A 19,671-nucleotide genomic window follows, 5' to 3' on the forward strand; every position below is an offset into this window, starting at 1 on the left:
AGAAATGTGCAAGGTTATATATTTGTATATTTTAATAAAATTTAATATAAAATTGACTATTTTGGATAAGGTAGGATTCTTGGTTTGTATTTTTTTAATGCGTGGTACATTGTATCCAATGCAATAGAAAACAGTGGTCTGTCACTTTAAGCTTTTTAGAGGGAAAGTAACAGGAAGTGAAGTAAAAATTGTACTTTAATGAATTACTTGTTATTCTGAAGAAGCCTTACTTCAAAACTAAAGTGCTTAATGAGTGTTCTGTGATGCCTTTGGTACCATAGCAGAGGCATTTCTTTGTGGTTACTAACAAAAAAATGATAGTCGCACTAAGTTTTCATTTAGTGGGAGGGGGAATGACTGCTGTGAATCATGGGTACGTACAGAGCTTGCAGCCAAAGGAGGCAATGGAGAAGCACAGCCACTTCACACAGTACTGTTGGGAGAGTAACACTGTCCCACATTTAGTGGACTTTCTCCACATATCCCCATGAAAAAATTGTGATCACCCATTTAGTCATTCAGACAAGTTTTATAGGTTCTAGAGAAATAATCTGCCAAGTAAGGGCAGCCTGCCCTGAAACTGGGGGTGCCGTTAGGCTTAAGTATTTGTTATCATCTGGTGTAGGTTGATGCAGTAGTATAGGTTTAGGTCTGTAAAACTGGTGTTGCTTTACCAGTGGTTCAATTTAAGTGAAGAGTCCAGAGTGCTGGGTTGTTCACAGTACAGAAGGCTAAGCAGAGATCAGCCATCTGGAGTCTGTGACATTGTATAAAAGATTAGGGTTTATAGTCCTTTTTAGTGTAGACGAGCGTACTGAGATCTTTTGGGTAAGGAAACCTTTAGGGATCTCACTCAAGCTAGTTATGTGCTTAGAGAGGTACGTGCTGAAGAGTGCATTATATTCAGTGATAGACCTTGTAAGGTCATCTTTTTCGCAACTATGAATAAAAAAAAAAAAAAAAAAAAAATCACAAGAAAATATGAATATAATGTTAGACCTTTTGTTATGATTGTCAACCGATGTTCCTTAGGAAATTTCTAAGAAAACAGTCATTTTAGAAGATCTTAACACTGACTTGGCTACCCTTCGCCCCTCTCCCATCTGGCTGTAGCTATTAATTTATATAATTTCATTCAGCAGCTCACTAGATACGATGAAGAGAGGTTTACCTAGACCGAGCTCTCGAATCTGAACCTAGCAAAATTATCTTGTATGGGACCCTTCCTGTGCCATTCAGTGACCACCTACCAATTTTTATAACCAGGCAACAGTGCTATACTATACTCCAAACCTTACCAGTGTAACACAGTACACAACTCAAAGTTTAATCAGCCTACTTTCATTAAATCTCTAAAGTTGTAAGTAGCAGCTGTTAAAAACCCTTTCCTTAGATGATGCAGTTACACACTTTAATAACATATTCCCGACAACATTTAAAAAGCCCTTTCTAGGCACACACGAGTTTAATTCAACCCACTCCTTTATTTTCCAGGAGTACAAAACAACTTATGAGTTTGAGAGACAGCCTGGAAAGCCTGGAAAACCTGGCACAATCCCAATCACAAAATGCAAACTAACCTTCAGCAATTTAAAGAGCTACAAAACCACACAAAATACTTAAATCTGATTAAAAAAATATTTTTGTTGTTAACCTACATACTGCTACAAGACTGCAACACTTGTACAATATTCTGATAATGCTGCTGTTCTTTGCCAAAATTCTTTCATAACTCCTGGAGAAGCAAACACATTGACTTTGATTCACTTTTTTTTAAGACAAACTCCATCTCCTACTAAATTCTAAGAAAATATATCTTATGCCTAACGCTCCCTCCAGTAATGATACATTTTCCATCTTTTCGGATGACAAAATTGATCTAGCCACTCGTACAGATTGCAAAACGACTGCTAAGGATGGCAAACAGCAAAACAAGAGGAGAAAGGCCAGAAAATCCAAAAACCTTTTATTAAAAGAATAATCTTAGTGCCTCAGCACAGCAGCCTTAACAGAGTAAAGATTACAGATTACTTTGATCGTTGATAAATATTTAACATTTGACAGCCATGTATGGGAATTCATGAAGAAAATGCCAAAAGCTACGTTTCTTGTACCTTAGTAAATCGTACTACTTGACAATGCCAGAAAAAACATCACTTCTTTGTTTTTCCTTCAACACTCCTATAGTCCTTCCCTATCTTTGAGTCATCATTAGACTACCTTAACAGTAAATGAGCAGTGCTAACTACTCTAGTAAACCCAGTCACTACCTTAACAGTAATTGAGCAGTGCTAACTACTCTAGTAAACCCAGTCACTGCCCAGTCCCTTAAACAGTTGCATTGCCTTAAGCTACCCCACTACCTGTCTCTAAACCAACTGTCAGCAGTCAGTTACAAACCTCATAATTACCCAACAATAAACAGTTCAACACTAATTCTGTAGAAGACCCCCCTATGCTCCACTAAAGGAGTAAATCTCGAGTAAGAGTAGATAAGACCACATTACTTGACTTTGAATCATTATGACTACAGCTGTCTGAAAAATTGCAGTGTGGCAAATGTATGGGAAGTGTGTTTTGTATTATATTAACAGCTAATACTTCATTTAAAAAAACGAATGAATGCCAATGGTGGAAATGGGTATTATTTTCTTATGTAATGAAATTATTAAAATTGCACAGTCTGTGTTCTCTTGGAGTGTAGCATGACTCTATGTCGGAAGTTTTTTGAAACGTCTAATGTAGTACAGTCGATTTCTCCCTGCTCCTACCAATAAGATGGTGGGTGCTTGTAGAACTTCATGGGAAGGAGCCATTGTTGGGGCACCTATCCCTAAGAGGTGTGGCTTGGTAAAATCTGGTGGTCTAAGGATATTAATTGCTAGGTTCATACTCCATTGTTCAACTAGTGTTTAGGCAACTCTTTCATATATTAAAAAAAAAATAGTGATTTTTAACAGGTGAGGAATGCGAGTTTATGAATTTTATACTTTCATGTTAAACAGAGGTACACCACTGGTCACATACTGAGCTGTCTGTGAGAGCTGACTGATAAACTGTACCAATCAGTGGAAGAATTGTTAGATGGGGACTGCAGGAACAAGATACCACTCACAGGTGGCAGCTGTCTCCTTCATATCCAACTTCACCTTGCCATTTGCATACAGTTCAGTGAATGGAACAGGAGCATAGCGTGTAGATGTAGCTACTTGTGGTGTGCTTGGTTGCACCTTTCAGAATTTTCTGAGGATTGTAAGGTTTGCCTGATACTTACTTCAACAGATCTGCCTTAAGGGGAAGAGGAGAGTGTGGAAAACTCTGATAGAAACTTTGCAGTAGTAGTCATGAAGTTCAAAACTCATCAGAGTACACACCAAGTACTGTTTCTGTGTGTCCAGCAATTATCCAATCCATGATCTGGGAGATGCTAACATGGCTATGTGATATTTCAGAATAGCTGTCAGTGTGAAGGCAAGAAATATCATGAAGCAGTTAAGGGGCTGTAGTCCTCCTTCCTGGTTAAGGGAATGCAGTCGACTCCTGTGGTCTTGCTCGACTGCCTTGCTCCTGGGGTAGTTTGGGGTTCCCTATATCTCTTCTTCCTCTGTGGTTGTCCATTATGTAGGATGTATATTCAGGCACTAATATCCAGATGTTGTAAAATTTCCTATCTCACACCACCCATGCCCTGCTTTTTTCTTTACACCAGATCATTGTCAGGAGTCTGGCAAGAAGAGATAATCAACTTCCTCAACAAAAGTGATTCAAGAGGTTCCAGCAGCCCAGAAAGGTTCCTTTTTTTGTTACCCCAGGTTCTTTTTAGTTCCATAGAAAACAAGACATTGGGAAACTTCTAGATCAGCAGGACCTCACAGATATGTTCCCAGAGAAGTGTTCGTGTTGAGCATGCATTCTATCCTTCTTCCTGCGAGGAGGAAATTTGTAGGTGTTCTTTGAATCTCTAAGATGTCTGTCTACATAGAAACTGCCATAGAGTCCAGTTTCTGTTCTTCCAGGTAGGTGCCAGTAATTATTGGTTTCACCTCAGCCTGGACACTTGCCAAGTGAACGTCCTTAATTGTATTGAACCAGATACTGCAAGAGGATTAAGTGTTTTACACAGATTGGCTGCCAACTGCTCTCACTTTAGAAAGATTAGTCACTACTACAGAGTCCGCTCATCTTCTCAAATTTTGAGGAGTCCATGTTAACACTACAGAGTCTCAGCTGGAGCCCTTGCTCACTGTTTATTGTATGCACAGTAGACCGTGTCATGCAAGACACCTGTTCCTTTTAGACAAGATTCCTTTTCTCCAGGTTGCTTCGTTATCAACCAATCACAGCAGTGCATTGCTTTTAAGATATTGGGTTTTATGGCACCATTTATCCATGTAAATCTTGTTGACAGATGGTGGTTGGGCTGTTCAGGGGACTCTCAATACAGTGGTCAGACATACTGGGTCTTCTAACAAGCATTTCCAGGGCATGCAAGAAGTTGTTTTTTTATACAGTGGTGACTTCATAGTTCAAATATTTCTGTAGGCAGTCCTATTAAACTCTTCCCTCTTTGGCTCTCAAGTGGATGTTGCTAGAGGCACTTCTGCCATAAGGTTGGGTCACACATTTCAAGATGCAGGGTCGCACAATCCTGTTGCTATGTCAGTGCTGTGGAGATTAGGGTGTTCTTTGCTTTGACAAGCATTGCTCTATCTAGGGGTGCAGCTGTTGTCAACTCTCACCACTTTTCAGTGGTATGGTACGTAAACAGGGAGGAACTACTACTCTCTCTCCTGAAAAACGGTGAGAATTTGGGAATGCGATATGTTCACTGAACACTTAGACAGTTAACAGTCCTGAGATGGCTAGCTCCTTGGAGGACAGGCTTGGTAGTTATTGTTAACCTAGTGGTCTCTCACTGCCAGTAGCACAAAAGTTTATTGTTGCTAGGGTGAAGTTCTGCTGCATTTTATTTTGTCATATTTGACCTGCACCAAATGCAGCAGTTCCCTTTCCCAGTCTCCCTTATTGTAAAGTGTATACAGAGCCACACCAAAGAAGTCCAGAGTTATTTTCATAAATCTGTTCTGACTTTGACAGATGAAGTTACTTCTCCTTCAGGCTTATCTTCTGGAAGCCCTCTGTATCTAAGGCCTTTCAAAACACTGCTCGGTCAGCCATTGAACAAGCCTCGTCAAACCTTCACTTCCTCAGGTTAAATAGATGGCCACTCCCAATTCCAGTAATGCCCAGTTGGGTCAGTGTAGGTCAGTACTTTTGGACAGAATCCCATGCAGGTTATATGTATATTTTCCATTTGGAATGCTTTAAAACTGAGTTGTATCTACAATTTGTAGATCCAGCATATTCTATTTTAGATTACTTTTCTCAAATGTATGATACAGGGCTAAGTTACTCCTCTGTCCAGTAGTTAATCTTTAGCTTCCTTTAGTGCTTTCCTGGCCTTTCTGAGAAGTATATTCCAGATATAATATCCAGTTAAACATCGTATTGCATAAGTGATGTGTACTTCATGCTGAATAAGTTGAGTACTTCCTTTTGGAACCTGTTTCTAAAGCTTATTTGAAGTAACAGTTGACTGTATGTTTTCTGGTTGCCATTGCGTACATTTAGTGACTGTTTTGATTTATAGGCATTGTGTAAAATACTCTTACCAGTCTTCCATAAAAACATCACCATTGTGGTCTCATCCTTTGAGATTTATTTTGGTGGCTACCTTCATCTTAGACATTCAGTTTACACAGTGTTCTTTCCTTTTTGTAACAAAGTGGACCACTTTAGTGTATTTACATGAATGTGCATAGATAGCTTAGGTTTTGTATGGAGAAGAAAAATAATTTAGAAAAAAATCATAGATGTCTTGTTTTCCAAATAGGAATTCTTAACACTCTAAGGTCACTCTTTCTAAATGGCTGCTTGATTGCATTCAATTTTGATATGAAAAATGTAATAAAATATTGGTGTCTCTGCTTAAAGTATAGTAAAACTAGAATAACTGCTACCTTGCAAGTCTTTAACATAAATGATATCCTTGTTTGTGTAGCTGCTACATGGGCCTCTGAATACTTTTGCAAGGCCCTACAGGCTGGATACCGTGTCTAGGCATCGAAGTCAAGTTCCTATGCAACCCTGAGGGGTGTGGATGGTCCTCCTTTTGCCATACTGAAAGTTAAAGTTGTAAAGGATAAATATGAATGTGCAGGTTATCCTTGTCCACATACCCCCTACCTCATATTTCCTGCCTCACGGTTTTGAGGTTTTTCTTTTTCATTTTTATTTAAATCTTAGCATTTTAAACGATGAATTATGCACACATTAATAGAAAATAAAGCGTGGTGACATTTTTAATTCTTTTTATGCATTAAACATGTTTTCTTTTTAACCATCATTTGCTCAAGCATGACCTACATTACTCGTTTTTGGTCTTCCTTAAGCCTCACTCCTTTCCTCCAGAATATTATTCCTATTTTATTTCTGTGTAATTTGCTCCTTCGTTTTGTAAAGGTCTTTTTTATCTCCTTTACAATACTTCAGTCACAGTTGGTTTAGATTTTCTATTTTCTAGTAATTGTCTTTTTGACTGTCCTTTGCATTAAATTTTGCTTATATCTTGTGCCTGGGATGTTTAGATCCCATACCCAGCTCAAAAATATAATTTCCTTAGTTAACAGCCATTTTCTCTGACAAAGTACTCCGTAGGGAACTTTTTAAAATTTGCCAACTCATTACATTCCCAAAAAACATTACCAATTTACCTCTTTTTCTTTCCCAACACACCTCAACATTTGTTATCCACCTGAGGGAAAATTCCCTGAAGTCTGCTTGAGATACAAAAACACCTATGCAAATACTTCCAAGCAAAACTCATCTTTTTGATTTGGGGATCGCACAGATGTCCTTATTCTTTTATAAATGGCCTTTCTAGTCTGTTTCCAGTCTTTCCTGTCTTCCTTAGAGTGATTCTAACAGTTGTATGCCCTACTAATTCTTTAACCGTTTCTTTTCTAGAGCTAGCTAAAAACTCTACGAGAAATGGCCTTTCACTTAACAAGCAGAGTGACAGAGGAGAATGCCATCAGTCCTGGTAGGGAAGGCAGTCTGTAATTTGCAGTTCAGACTTCTGCTGGGCCTTATCCTAGACCATTACCTTTCCCTGTGTACTTTAATTGTTGCCAATACTGATTCCTTGGTTAATTTCTCTGGTAAATTACAGTATCCTGCAGTTTGTGTTCTATACCCCTTACCCCTAATTGCAGTCATCCCAATTGCTAAAAAAATTCTGTCTCCATTCCCTGTTTCTTGGGATATTAATGGATATAATTATCTGTAGGATTGTTCTCCTTGAGGACCTGCATCCAAAGTCCCACTGTTTCCTTATTTCTTGATGGCCCCCCTTTTCATCATCATCACTTCTCACTTTGACTTTGGCCCCCCTTTTCATCATCATCACTTCTCACTTTGACTTTTAACCCTTCTGCTTGTGTTGTGTCTTGTGTTAAACTGCATCGACCTAGTTCAAATAAAGTAAACCTTTAGTGTGTGGATAATCAACTTATACTGCTTAACTCTTGCTGTCTTCCCATCCCATATAAACATTTTCATCTCTTCCATTATTTGTCAGTACTCTTCTGGCTGATTTAATAAAAAAAATATATGCCTGCCATGTCTTTCCATGTGGTGTGTGTGTTTTACATTTTATTTGAACTGATTAAATTGACTGGTCCAAAGACCATTTTCAGCAATGATGCAGGCCAAAGGCAGCAACAAAGATGTTTTCATATAAAACTTGGGCGACATCAATTCAGTATATAATTAATCAGCCTAATAAGCCTAACTAAACTTTACCTTTCTAAATAACCCAGTCAATAAGCTGAAGCGCTATTTACATGTGTACAAAAACAAATAAATTTTGATGTGTAGGCATCCGTAGTTATTTACTGTCAAAACTAGGTTCCTTCAGCAAACTGTTTTGAGCAGAGGATCTAAATGGGGTAAATATATTTAACCGCTTGTATCTTACTGTCCATATCTATAATAGAGCTTCAGCTTCTCAGTTTTTGTATGATCTTTAGTCTCTTCCCACATATTTTAGCTGACGTAATAGAATCCTTTTTGATCTTTGTAGCTAAATACTTCATCTTAGCTTTTCCCAGTAAATGTGGGTATTGCTTAACTAATTCATGAATGGATGTATATGATATTGAAAGTATTGATTTATAAATAAGGCTAACTTTTCTTGATTACCATCCTTGAATTTGGGAGTCCCTTATTTTCTTTGTTGCTGTAATGTGGAACAAATATAAATGGGTAAGAGGAAACTTGCCTGGTTCATTTGTTAAAATGCTGCTTCTCTGACAGGAACCTGTTCTTCTTGATGCTATTTGTAGTTGTGCTTCTCCTTTGAGTGGCGCACCCGAGTTCTAGAGATAACTCAGTAGCATTGTGATTAGGATGGGATTTGTTAGTAGCCTGGGAAAGTGTCAAATCCTGAGCAGTCTGTAAGTATTGCTCACCTAGCATTGTTGTAAGCACTAACTAGCTTTTGTAGACTCTACCTCCAAAGCTTCATTTTCATTCACAAATTCTTGCAAAGGATTTTAGTACTATATTTCCTACTTTTTTAATTAATAAACATGTTTCACTTGTATTGCTATTACATTGATTTGTTCATTTTATTGCTGGCTTATTTGTTTTGTTGCTTACACTTCTCATCTGCAATCGGTAATGAATGGAAAGTGTTTATCTAATGCGATAATTTTGACAAATATGGTGCATGGTGTATGGAATCTTGAGGTAGACCTCTGAAAACCCAGTTTTATTGAAGCTTTGCCATCTGATTTAATCTCATTTTGTTAGTAATTTACTCAGTGTAAGTAATGCATCTGCTGATTTTTTTTTCTTCCTACATTTAGGCATTGAAGTTTTTCTTTGAAAAGCACTTTTTCTTTCTGGATTAACATGTTTATGCAATTGCTCTGTTTCACAAGTATCTTAGGATGAGTGGAGGTATATATTTTGTATAGAAACTACACATGTGTAAAGTGTTTTTAAAAAAAGTACTTGCTGAAAAAAGTACCCTGTCTTATTGTCTCTGTACCACTTGAAGTTTGTAGACATTTTTTCTCAGTTTGCTATAGCATTGTTCTTTCTTTCTAGTCCAGCATGATTTTTGTTTGGTACTCAATTCTCATTATCTTGTTTTTAAATGTAACCAAATTTTATTTTAGCTTAAATACAGTGTTTAAGCTGGTGAAGCATTATGTGGTGGCTGAAGGCATGCTAATATTTTTTGTTGTCCAAATTAATTGTAGATGAATCCAGCACTACCCATGATGTAAAAGCTGAAGTTACTCCATCCATTGCAAAGAAAGCCGATACCCCAATCCATACCACTGAAGTTAAGCAGCAAGAACCTGGGACAGGAAAGAAGAAAGGTGCACCAAAGAAGCAAAGAACAGAACCTGGTGAGGTGTTTTGAAACTGTTCCTCTCTATCAGAATTGTATTATTTCTACTACTCGTTCATGTTTGAAGGATGAAGACATACTTAAAGATGGAGTAAGAAAAATATGCCAAAAGCATTTCTTCGTTGTCTGTCTTCCATTTCTAGTCATAATTTGACATACATTTGCTCTATTTGTTACCCTTTCAGGTAATTGAGCTGCTTTCTAAATAAATTGAAATAAACAGAGGCTTGTGTGATGACCCTCCACTGGCCCTGTGATAAAGAAGCCTCAATCTTCACCACTGGCAACATTGGGGGACGTTCACTGAGAAGGGAGGACAGGAACATACACATAAACACGCACACATACACACGCACGCACACACACACTCACTCACTCACTCTGTCTGTCTGTCTCTCTGTCTGTCTCACACATTTTCCCGATGCAGCTCTCTGCATCAGATGCAATTTCCCTTGAGCACACAGAGATCACAGTCTTCCTCCAGATCCCCAGTAAGACTCCCCACTGGCACAGCTATACAGTTGCAATCTCAGCTGAGTGACCAAGCCTCTGTCCATCCAGTGCTTCGTGTGCCTGCCCAAGTAGCTGAGAGAGACACACACGCACACACTCTGAGGTTTGATTCTCACACACACACACCCCTGGGAAAGGCTGGCACAGGTTTACTAGCTATTCCCTCTTCTGCCCAGACTATAAGGTAGTTTCAACAATTTACTTTCACTTTAACGAAGTGCAGGGTATCGAGATACACATGTTCGAATTGCAGTTGTCAAATGTGCAAAAAAAATAAAAAATGCTAGGCTCCACAGCTGCGAATGCTACTGTGCATTCACTGTTGTGAGGTTGATGTTCTGCATAGAGATCATATTACAGCGGGGATCGGGAAATGTACCAATTTCCTCACTATAGTGCAATCTCTGAGTTTGTATATATAAAATTAGCAGGGGTTGGGGGTGCAGGTGGGCTTGTCCCCCTGCAAAACATTAGCTGGACATGTCTGGACGGTTAGGTATTCTGGGTAATGTCGACAAGTCCATATTCAACATAGTTGACATTACTGCTTTCATCTTTGTGCCTGTCCTATGTTTTTCTTTTCACGTTTATTTTTCGAATAAGTCCTTACTCGATGGAATGCTTTTCAGGGTTTTGATAGTAAACCGTTTCTACTGCCACCAGTCATTTCTTATCAGCTACTTTAAGGCCCTTAAAGGGTGTCCAATCTTGCTATGTAATAATACGAATTGTAGTTTGACCAAGAGCAAGGCTATTAGGAGTGGCCCACACACTCTCACCAAGTAAATATGCAGGTACTTTCAAAACTTAAAATCTCTGCACAGATCAGCCACAATGAAAGGTTTAAATATATTTAATAATTAAATAATATTTAATTATTACTAGGAATAGTAATAATACTAGGAAGCTAATCCTTAGTAGAAATAAAACCTGGGCAAAATGGCGTAACACAAAAAACCTAACTGACCACCAATCTTTTAGACAGCAAAGAAATATGACAAAAAAAGCTATTCTACAAGATAAAAAGAACTTTTATACTCAATTGCAACAATCATCCCCTCACCTATCACAAAAATTCTGGTCTTCTATCAACACACTAATATCCCCTGGAAAAGTAGCTACACCTAATCCTTCAGGTTCTAATCCTGATTGCCCAAGGCAAACAGCTGATACCTTCAATACTTTCTTTACTTCTGCTATACTTAATCTAGCTAATCAACAAAACCCTGATACCTCCAAACTTCCCACTCCTACCTCCACCCCCCCCTTTTCCACCTCAAACCTATATCCACTTCATATATCTCTGCCCTGTTACAGAAATTAAAACCTTCCACCCCCTCAGCTGATAAACTACCAGCTGAATACCTGCAAATTGGAGCAAAAGCCATTGCCTACCCCATCTCCATATTGATTAATAGAACCATAGAAGAAGGCACTATTCCATCACTCTGGAAAATCTCACACATCATTCCTCTTTTCAAAGGTGGAGACTCCATTGAGTTTTCCAACTTCCGCCCCATAGCATTACTATCTCCACTTGCAAAAATTATGGAGAAATGCATACACAAACAATTACTTACCCATCTACTTTGTCACAATCTTCTAGCTGACTGCCAACATGGTTTTAGGCCATTCCATAGTACTACCACAGCCTTACTATCCTTTACTGACTGTATCAATAATAACCGCAACAAAAATATTCTTTCCTCAGCATTTTCAGAGACCTGTCCAAAGCCTTTGACATGGTCAACCATCAACTTCTAATCCACCGATTGAAGTCCTCTCTCTTGACCACCTAGCTATAAACTGGTTCTCATCCTATCTGGAAAACCGAAAACAAGCTGTTCTTTGGAATAACCAACTTTCTGAACTCCTCCCCACCTCTATAGGTGTCCCTCAAGGCTCTATCTTAGGCCCTCTACTGTTTTCCATTTTCATAAATGACCTTCACCTAGCTACCCCAGATACAACTTGCATTCAATATGCAGACGACACTACCATCATTTGCTCTGGTTCCAACCAAACTGAACTTCATTTCCTCACACAAAAGCCTTCACCACTATAGAGCAATGGTTCTCTAACCACTGTCTTCTCCTTAACCCAAATAAAACTAAACTTCTGCTTTTTGCACCCTCCCACTTATCTCCCTCCTTTAATTTCTCACTCTCATCTAATAATGGTACTCTAATCTCTCCTGATCTCAGCACCAAACTCTTAGGAATTACAATTGATAACCAACTAAAATTTGACTCTCACATAAACTCCACCATAAAATCCACTAACAAAAAACTAGGATCTCTCTATAGAATCAAATCTTTTCTGACTCCTGAAGCCAGAACCACTATAGCTAGAACACACTTAATCTCTACCTTATTATATGCCTCCCCCATATACACTAATCTTTCTAAGCATAATCTTAACAAACTAGCTACAGCATTTAACCACATTGCCAGATTTGCCACAAACTCTCCATACAGGACTCATCACTGTCTCAATCTCAAAAAACTAGGCTGGCTAGAATTACCTCACCTGATACAATTCTACCAACTTACAATGGCCCATAAAGCCCTATACCACCCTGACAACACTCCAATGCTCTCCTCCCTCATTAAATCATACAATAATCTGGGGAAACTGCGCTCCTCTAACAGAATGCTGATTCATACTTCCTTTTCAAATAACGTAGCTGGTGACACTATATTTTCTAATTCTGTTGGCAAAATATGGAATCTACTACCACAAAACCTTACTACCATAACATCACTCCCACTATTCAAAACTAACTTAAAACTATTTCTCACTAACCGCTGGCTATGCTCCTGCAATAAGCCTGACTAAACAGCTTATTTGACTCTCTTTAAGCTAACCTTCTCTGCTTATTTTCCTAACTCTGTCTCTCCAGAGTATTTATTCACCATGTCTGAGTGCATTAGGCATTTTTTTTCCTTTTCTTACATACTATTTTTCTGGTCTCATAAATTACTACCCATCTGCTTTCTCTAACTTTACTTTTTTAGCCCTCTTCAATGTCATTTGTTATTTTCTGCATGATCATAGTGTGTTTTTTATTATTATTATTTAGTGTGTGCTTTTAATATTATTATTACCACTTAGATGAATAGCTTTTAGTAGTATGTTAGCGGAGCTTTTCTCCTCGGGCCTCCACTGAAAATGGACATGTATCCAGCTGGACTAGCCCGGTCAACAAATGTAAAATAAAAAAATAAATAAATAAAAAAGAACAAGACAATACTCGATATATGTTCACAGTGACAACAGAGTTCAAAGCCACAGGAAATATTTAAAATAACATTGCAATCTAGGGAAACACAAATAAAGAAAAGCATCTAAACTAAGGTTTACTATATTCCAGACTGTGTATCTAGGAGAGTTGTACTGTTCCCTAGAAACGTACTTCATTGGAGCAAGGCAGATGTGGTGACTGGATCTTGTTGTCAGGTCCAAGACATAACGCAAAATGCTCTGTCTCACTAAGACTTGTCAAATTAATGTCTAAAATATTGCTGGGATATCTTGTGGAATGACATAATTTCTGGTCATCTGACTTCTAGTTCCTAGGCCAAAACTCCCATTGCTAGAAGTTAGCAGCATTCAGCATCTACCTGTAAAAATATACAGACAAGGGCTTTTGCTCAGATCTTTGGCAGATGCTGGAAGTCAAAATAATTGCATTCCGTCATGCTCCAAAAGTAGCAGTTAGTTCAATCCAAGGACAATACAAGCTTCTTAGTGCAGACTCTGTGTCTCTAGCCTCATTGAAAACTTGTGAGATAGCCTATTTATTGTGTAGCCTAGGAAGTAATTTAATTTCAGATATTTTTCTAAAGTTTGTTGGACTGAGGTTAACCCCCTCAGTTTCCTCTGTTAAGCATCTATCTGACATCCAGACCTGTGGCTTCTGCTTGTCTTTTATTCCCAAAACCAGAAGAAATATGCTCAGTTTCCCAAAGGTATCTTTCTCAAACCATTGACTTCAGGTCCTGGTGCATGCGACTATGGCTACTTAAGCCTCTAACAAGGAAGAGAAGAAGAAAAACTTCAAAAGAGGCCACTGAAAAGACTCTGTCATCCGTGTCTTTGCAAAGGTTTGGGATGGATAGGTCACTGGTAGTTCTTGAGTCATCTGACATACAGTCCAACCTACCTGGTCCCTCAGAGTTTCCAAGGAAGCCAGTAAGACCCAGGATCTCTGCACGTTCATTTAGACTGGACTTTAAGAGCCCTTAGCTCAGAAGGGAGAGCATTATTTTGTGTAGACTGAGGGAGACTTTGAGTACATTGTGCCCTGCTAAAGGAGGAAGTAGCTTTTTTGTGTCTTTATAAAAACGGGGTGATTCCTAAAACTAGTCCTTCCTACATGCCTACAGTTGTTTCTTGGTTTACCTTGAATCAGTCTCTCTGTCTCCCTTTGTTTTCTTTGAACCTGAGAACAAAGAAAAGAGGATTATTCACAGCTTGGATGCCCAGAGGCAACTTTGGTAATACTTGGACAGGACAAAATATTTCAGAATGTCAGACCAACTGTATTTCCTTTGAAGGCAGGAAAAAAGGGCAGATAGTTTCCAAGTAAACATTTTCAAAATGGCTGTCTTAAACTATTCAGTTCTGGTATTTTCATCATGGAAAAAGCCTTCCTCAGGAAGTTGAGGCCCACTCCACCACAGTTGTGACCACAAATGGGGCCTTTGGGAAACTGGCGAGTTCTACTTTGATTTGAAAGGCATCAACTAATTTGTCTGAAAACTCTTACACTAAGCCCTAAAAATTTTGATTCTTTTTCAGAGTTGGAACTTTTTTTTGCAAAATCTGATGTCCAGACTGAAATCATTGTTGCAGTACAGTATTCCAAACAGATGGGGTTTTCACCACCCAAGTCCAGCCGAGTTACTAAAGCTTAAACCTTCCGTGGAGCATACGTCCAATGTATGACTTCAGCTTACAAGCATAGGGGTATATAAATGGATGTATGTGTGTAAATTTTAAGATCTCGCCACCAGCTCAAATGCAGGTTTCACACCTGTCTTTCTGATCTTCATGTGGCGTTTGTACCGTTAACCTTTTTTGGATTCATATAAGTGCCTCATTGGGGGACTGACTTCTTGTCTGAACTGTTTTTCTGTATTTTTGTTGGATGTCAGATAGGAGGGATAAGTTTGTGTGGAATGCAGAATGCAGATTCCCTACAAAGACCTCCATACCTAGTGTCTTTTCTGCTTAGGGGCAGAACACTATTATAAAGCTCGTTCCATTTGAGTCCTTTGTGCCCAAGACTTTGCATTCTTGTTTGTCTTCGTTAAACACCTTCTTGGAGACCAGTGACTGAAGCACTTGGCTCTCTCCAAGATGGCAGATCCTGCCACACCAGATGTACCTCCACCTCATAAGGAAAAACTCCAGAGACATGGGTCTAACACTGTCTGCCCATTCTGATTCTGCTGTACCCACAGAGGTTAGAAAATATGCAGTTTATCTGGATCTATCTTGGCTGCCCTGTATCACAACCCTGTTAGGAGGCCTGTATGGTATAGAGAGGATCACACATCCAAAGAGAATGGTATTGTAGTTGAGAGGGAGGAACTGCAAATCATTATTTCAGACATCCCAGATCACACCCTGCAAATTTTAGTTTGGGAAGAGACTCCTGGCAAACTGAATTAAGTCTGTGGTTGGAGCCTCTGCGCTTGGTTCGTGCAGACATCACCCGAAAGGAAGACGTTTTCTCACCTCCTTCAAGGGAGAAGGTGTGAATGGACTGCTTTCAGAACTTGTTCGATCCCAGTATGGCCCTCAAACCACCTTCCTTTACAACTGCTACTTTCACTCCAGAGAATCTTCTTCCTGTAAATAGGAGGAAGCCTCAAATTCAGATGACCATTCATTAGCCTAATCATCTCTGATTTACTCTGCTGGCCAGATGACTTATTCCCATTTTCCTGACTCCCTTGTGGAAGAGGCATCCTTTGGGGAGGCCGTTTTAAATGTGGTGGAACAGTTTGAGTGGGACTGTAGGCAAATCTCTGTGCAAAAGAGGTACTACCATCTTTGAGGTGGGCATTCCAGCCTTGTCCCGTCCATCTGGATGCTTTCAAATCTACTTCATCTACTGCCTGTCAGCCCTCTGCTCCCAAAAGACCATACAGATTCTACAAGGTCACAGGGGACCTTAAGTTCCTTTTTAAGAATCCTGTAGCTGACCCTTCATCTGTTTCCCTGTCTTCTGACAGACTTTCTAAGTTACTACCTAATGGTGATGCCCTTCCTTCAGACAAGGATAGCAGGTGTATGGCTGTGTGGGGTGGGGCAAGGTTTATGTTTCTACTTTGGAATCTTCAGAGTGACAAATTATTAGACCCAGATGACCAAGTAACTTGTATCGATCCTTAAGTTTAACAAGGTAGTGGTGACATAATAAGGTACAGAGTCTAAACAAGTTTTGTTCTTGATAAATTGGGTCAATCAAGTGGGCAGAGAATGGTATAAAATGCAGCTGTCATGCTGTTGAGGCTTCTTCAATGCAGTCGCTACTGGTAGAGCCGTCATCTGTTACGCCTGGTTATATAACCTCTCCATGCCAGAAGATTTCGTAGATTCATAGATTTACTACAAGGCTAATGATCTGGGGGCCTTTCTAATCCTAGCCAAGATGTTTGTGTTTCACTGTTGCAGTCATAACATTTGGATTATCTGCCTGCAGGTTGCCCTCAGCCAGCCTGAATATCAAAGTCTTGGATTCCTGTGCCGGGTGCTGTCTCTTCTTCCACAAGTTACTCTTCAAGAATCCTACTGAGGACCCAGAGAGCATTTCCCAAGGGCCTAAAGGCATTAAGGCTACTACTGCCAAAAACCCTACCCCCTCTGATAAAGATTCCAGGGCCTTGGACAGATGGGGTAAGAAGGTATACACTTCTGCTACTTTGGCCATTAGGGCCTTAAACTGCCAGTTTCATATGTTGTATCAGCAGCATATTATGGGACTACTTAAACAGAAAATTATGTTGATTCCTGACTGTGCTGAAAATAAAGAATTACAGGGTTTGATGCATTCTGCTGAACAAGTGGGTAAATATAATTTGCAATGTGGTTTTGACTCTTTAGAAGCATCTTGCAGGGCTGCTGTCACTGGAACTGTACTTAAAGACATGCTTGGCTTAAGGGGCTTAAGGGGCAAAATTTGCCAGATCATGTTAAAGCTAAATTACTGGATGCTCCCTTAAACTTTGACACTCCCCCCTTTCGAACCAGCAGCAACAGCAGATCTTCAACACCTATCCTGGAAAACTGCTTTCCTGCTGGCAATTACTTCAGCAAGAAGGGTTTCGGAACTACAGGCTTTAATGGCAGTACAACCCTTCCTAATCTTCCATCAAGATAGTGTCCATGAGAACTAATCCTTCATTTATGCCTAAGGTGGTATCCAGAGTGTCTTTAAACCAGGCAATCCACCTACCTACCTTCTTTCCCAATCCACAGAACAGGGGGGAAAGACTGCTACATACCTTGGATGTACATAGACAGTTACGCTACTACCTGGACAGAACCAAGGGCAATAGGAAAACTGACCAGCTTCTGGTAGCATATGCAACAGGAAGGGAAGGAAAAGCAATTTCCAAACGGACTATCTCCAAGTGGATAGGAAATTGCATTAGATTCTGTTACTCCTACCATGGAAAGCAAATTCCACAGAACATAAGGCCTCACTCTACAAGGGCTACAGCCACTACCACAGCTTTCTTACGAGGAGTGGCTACCAAGGACATTATAGAGGCTGCTACTTGGACCTCCGTGCATACATTTGCCAAGCATTATAACTTACCTTTATACTCTAGATCCCGAGCAGGGTTTGCCACTGCTGTTTTGCAAGGGATCCTAACTACACCATAATTTCTTCTTCCTCCTCCCCTAGTGTGGCTATGGTATTCTACCCATTTAGGACTGCAGATGCATCCTTGAAGGACATAGTACAGTTTTGTACCTACCATAAATGTAGATGTCCGAACAGGATAGCATCTGCAGTCAGGATTACCCACCCTCCTTCCCCTCTGTGGTATTCCTAGGGTATTTGCCCACCTAATAGCTAGCTGGGGGGGGGATCTCTTATGGTGTATTTGTTTGTATATATGTATATACATGCTTATTTTTTGTGTTTGCCTTCTACTTTTTGGAAACATTGGCATTTATCCAAAAATTTAGCTATCCAAGAGGGCAACTGGCATCTGGGGCAAGAAACACTGAGGAATATGGCGTCGGCTGATGCCTTTATACCCGAAGAACTGCCGCTATGACATCGGGTGAAGTGCGACACCAGCCGAGGCCAGACCCAGACTTTGGAATCCGGCCGACCGAAGGGCTGCCTGACGACAGGACAACCCATTTGTAAGGACTGCAGATGCTATCCTGTTCGGACATCTACATTTATGGTAGGTACAAAACTGTACTTTCTATTTTCATTTCTATTTGTGTGAGGTGGATTGGCTAATATGACACACTGTCTCCTTTGGCTTGTTAATTTGTGTATGTTTGGCTCTCAACATGTATGCCCTACACTAGATCTTATCTTTTTTTTTTTTTTTTTTTACTTTTTTCAATAGTGTCATGTGCCAAGAGGGGGAAGAGACCCTCCCCCACCCCACTTCACCAAGCACATCCTATTGACTTTTTTTTTTTTTAACCACCCCCACCAGTTTAAGACTGCTGCAGATTCCTCCAGTCTTGCTGTTGACACTTGGACTCTGTATTTCTTGTGTAGGTCTTGTCACCTACCGTTGTTTAAGCTTTCATTATTTAACCACCTATTTAGCTGCCAATATATTCAGCCTACTCCTGTGTTTTCAGTGTTTATTACTACATTTCTGCAATTGTTTTTGAACTGCTTCAAAACCACACTACTAAAACTAATAGCCATCATTGGCTACATGTATTCATCTTTTTACCAGTGCATTTAATAATGATTTAATCATTCACCCCCACCCCTGACACACACACACACACACACACACACACACACACACACACACACACACACACACACACACACACACATGCTGAGCAGCCACATCAGTTGCCTTGTAGACGTTCTGATCCTTCAGTTACCTCCCAAGCATGGCATGTGCTACTTCGAGCCTGATACCCCACTAATATACAACTTTCTTCAAAAGCATCAGAATCCCATGTTGCTTCACAGGACCTGCTGGTGCAGCTACCTGCACAGTCTCTTGATGTTTGGCTAGACTAACCACATGCTGCTGCTCTGATATGATTGCATCATTATTACAGCTTGCAACACTGAAAGTATTCCTTTTATTTTTAGCCACCATATTTGATCTTACCACGACTATTTGCTTTATCCATGTTAAGCCACTCCATTATAAAAAGAAGACTATGCATTTGTTTGCATTTAGATTGATGGGCTTGACAGAGCTCGCATACTGTCTTAAACTGATAAATGACCATGGATCTTGTTTCTTGGAGGCAAAAGAATGCCCCATCTCTTTCCCCCACATTCCCTTCATGTTTCTTCACCCATACCTCTGTGTCTGTTTCTTATATGCGGCTGTTGCCAGAACCATTGCTGCCTAACTTCCTGATTTGTCTGCGACTTTGCCAGCAACATGCAGCTTCATCTTCACTTGATATTTCCTGCTTGTAAGACTACT

The 19,671-nt window shown here is 39.7% G+C and overlaps 1 protein-coding gene across 1 annotated transcript in view; it reads left to right on the forward strand.

The window, feature by feature from the left end:
- The window catches only part of KTN1 (kinectin 1), a gene marked incomplete in the record, with an annotated part of 2,305,074 nt that overhangs the window by 133,324 nt on the left and 2,152,079 nt on the right, over window positions 1-19,671 (forward strand). The window contains 1 exon segment of the mRNA XM_044074427.1: window positions 9,330-9,482. Coding sequence (XP_043930362.1) covers window positions 9,330-9,482 — 153 coding nt within the window.

This window comes from Protopterus annectens, chromosome 6.part0 (genome assembly GCF_019279795.1).
Source record: "Protopterus annectens isolate FY-2018-M chromosome 6.part0, PAN1.0, whole genome shotgun sequence".
Lineage (NCBI taxonomy): Eukaryota > Metazoa > Chordata > Ceratodontiformes > Protopteridae > Protopterus > Protopterus annectens.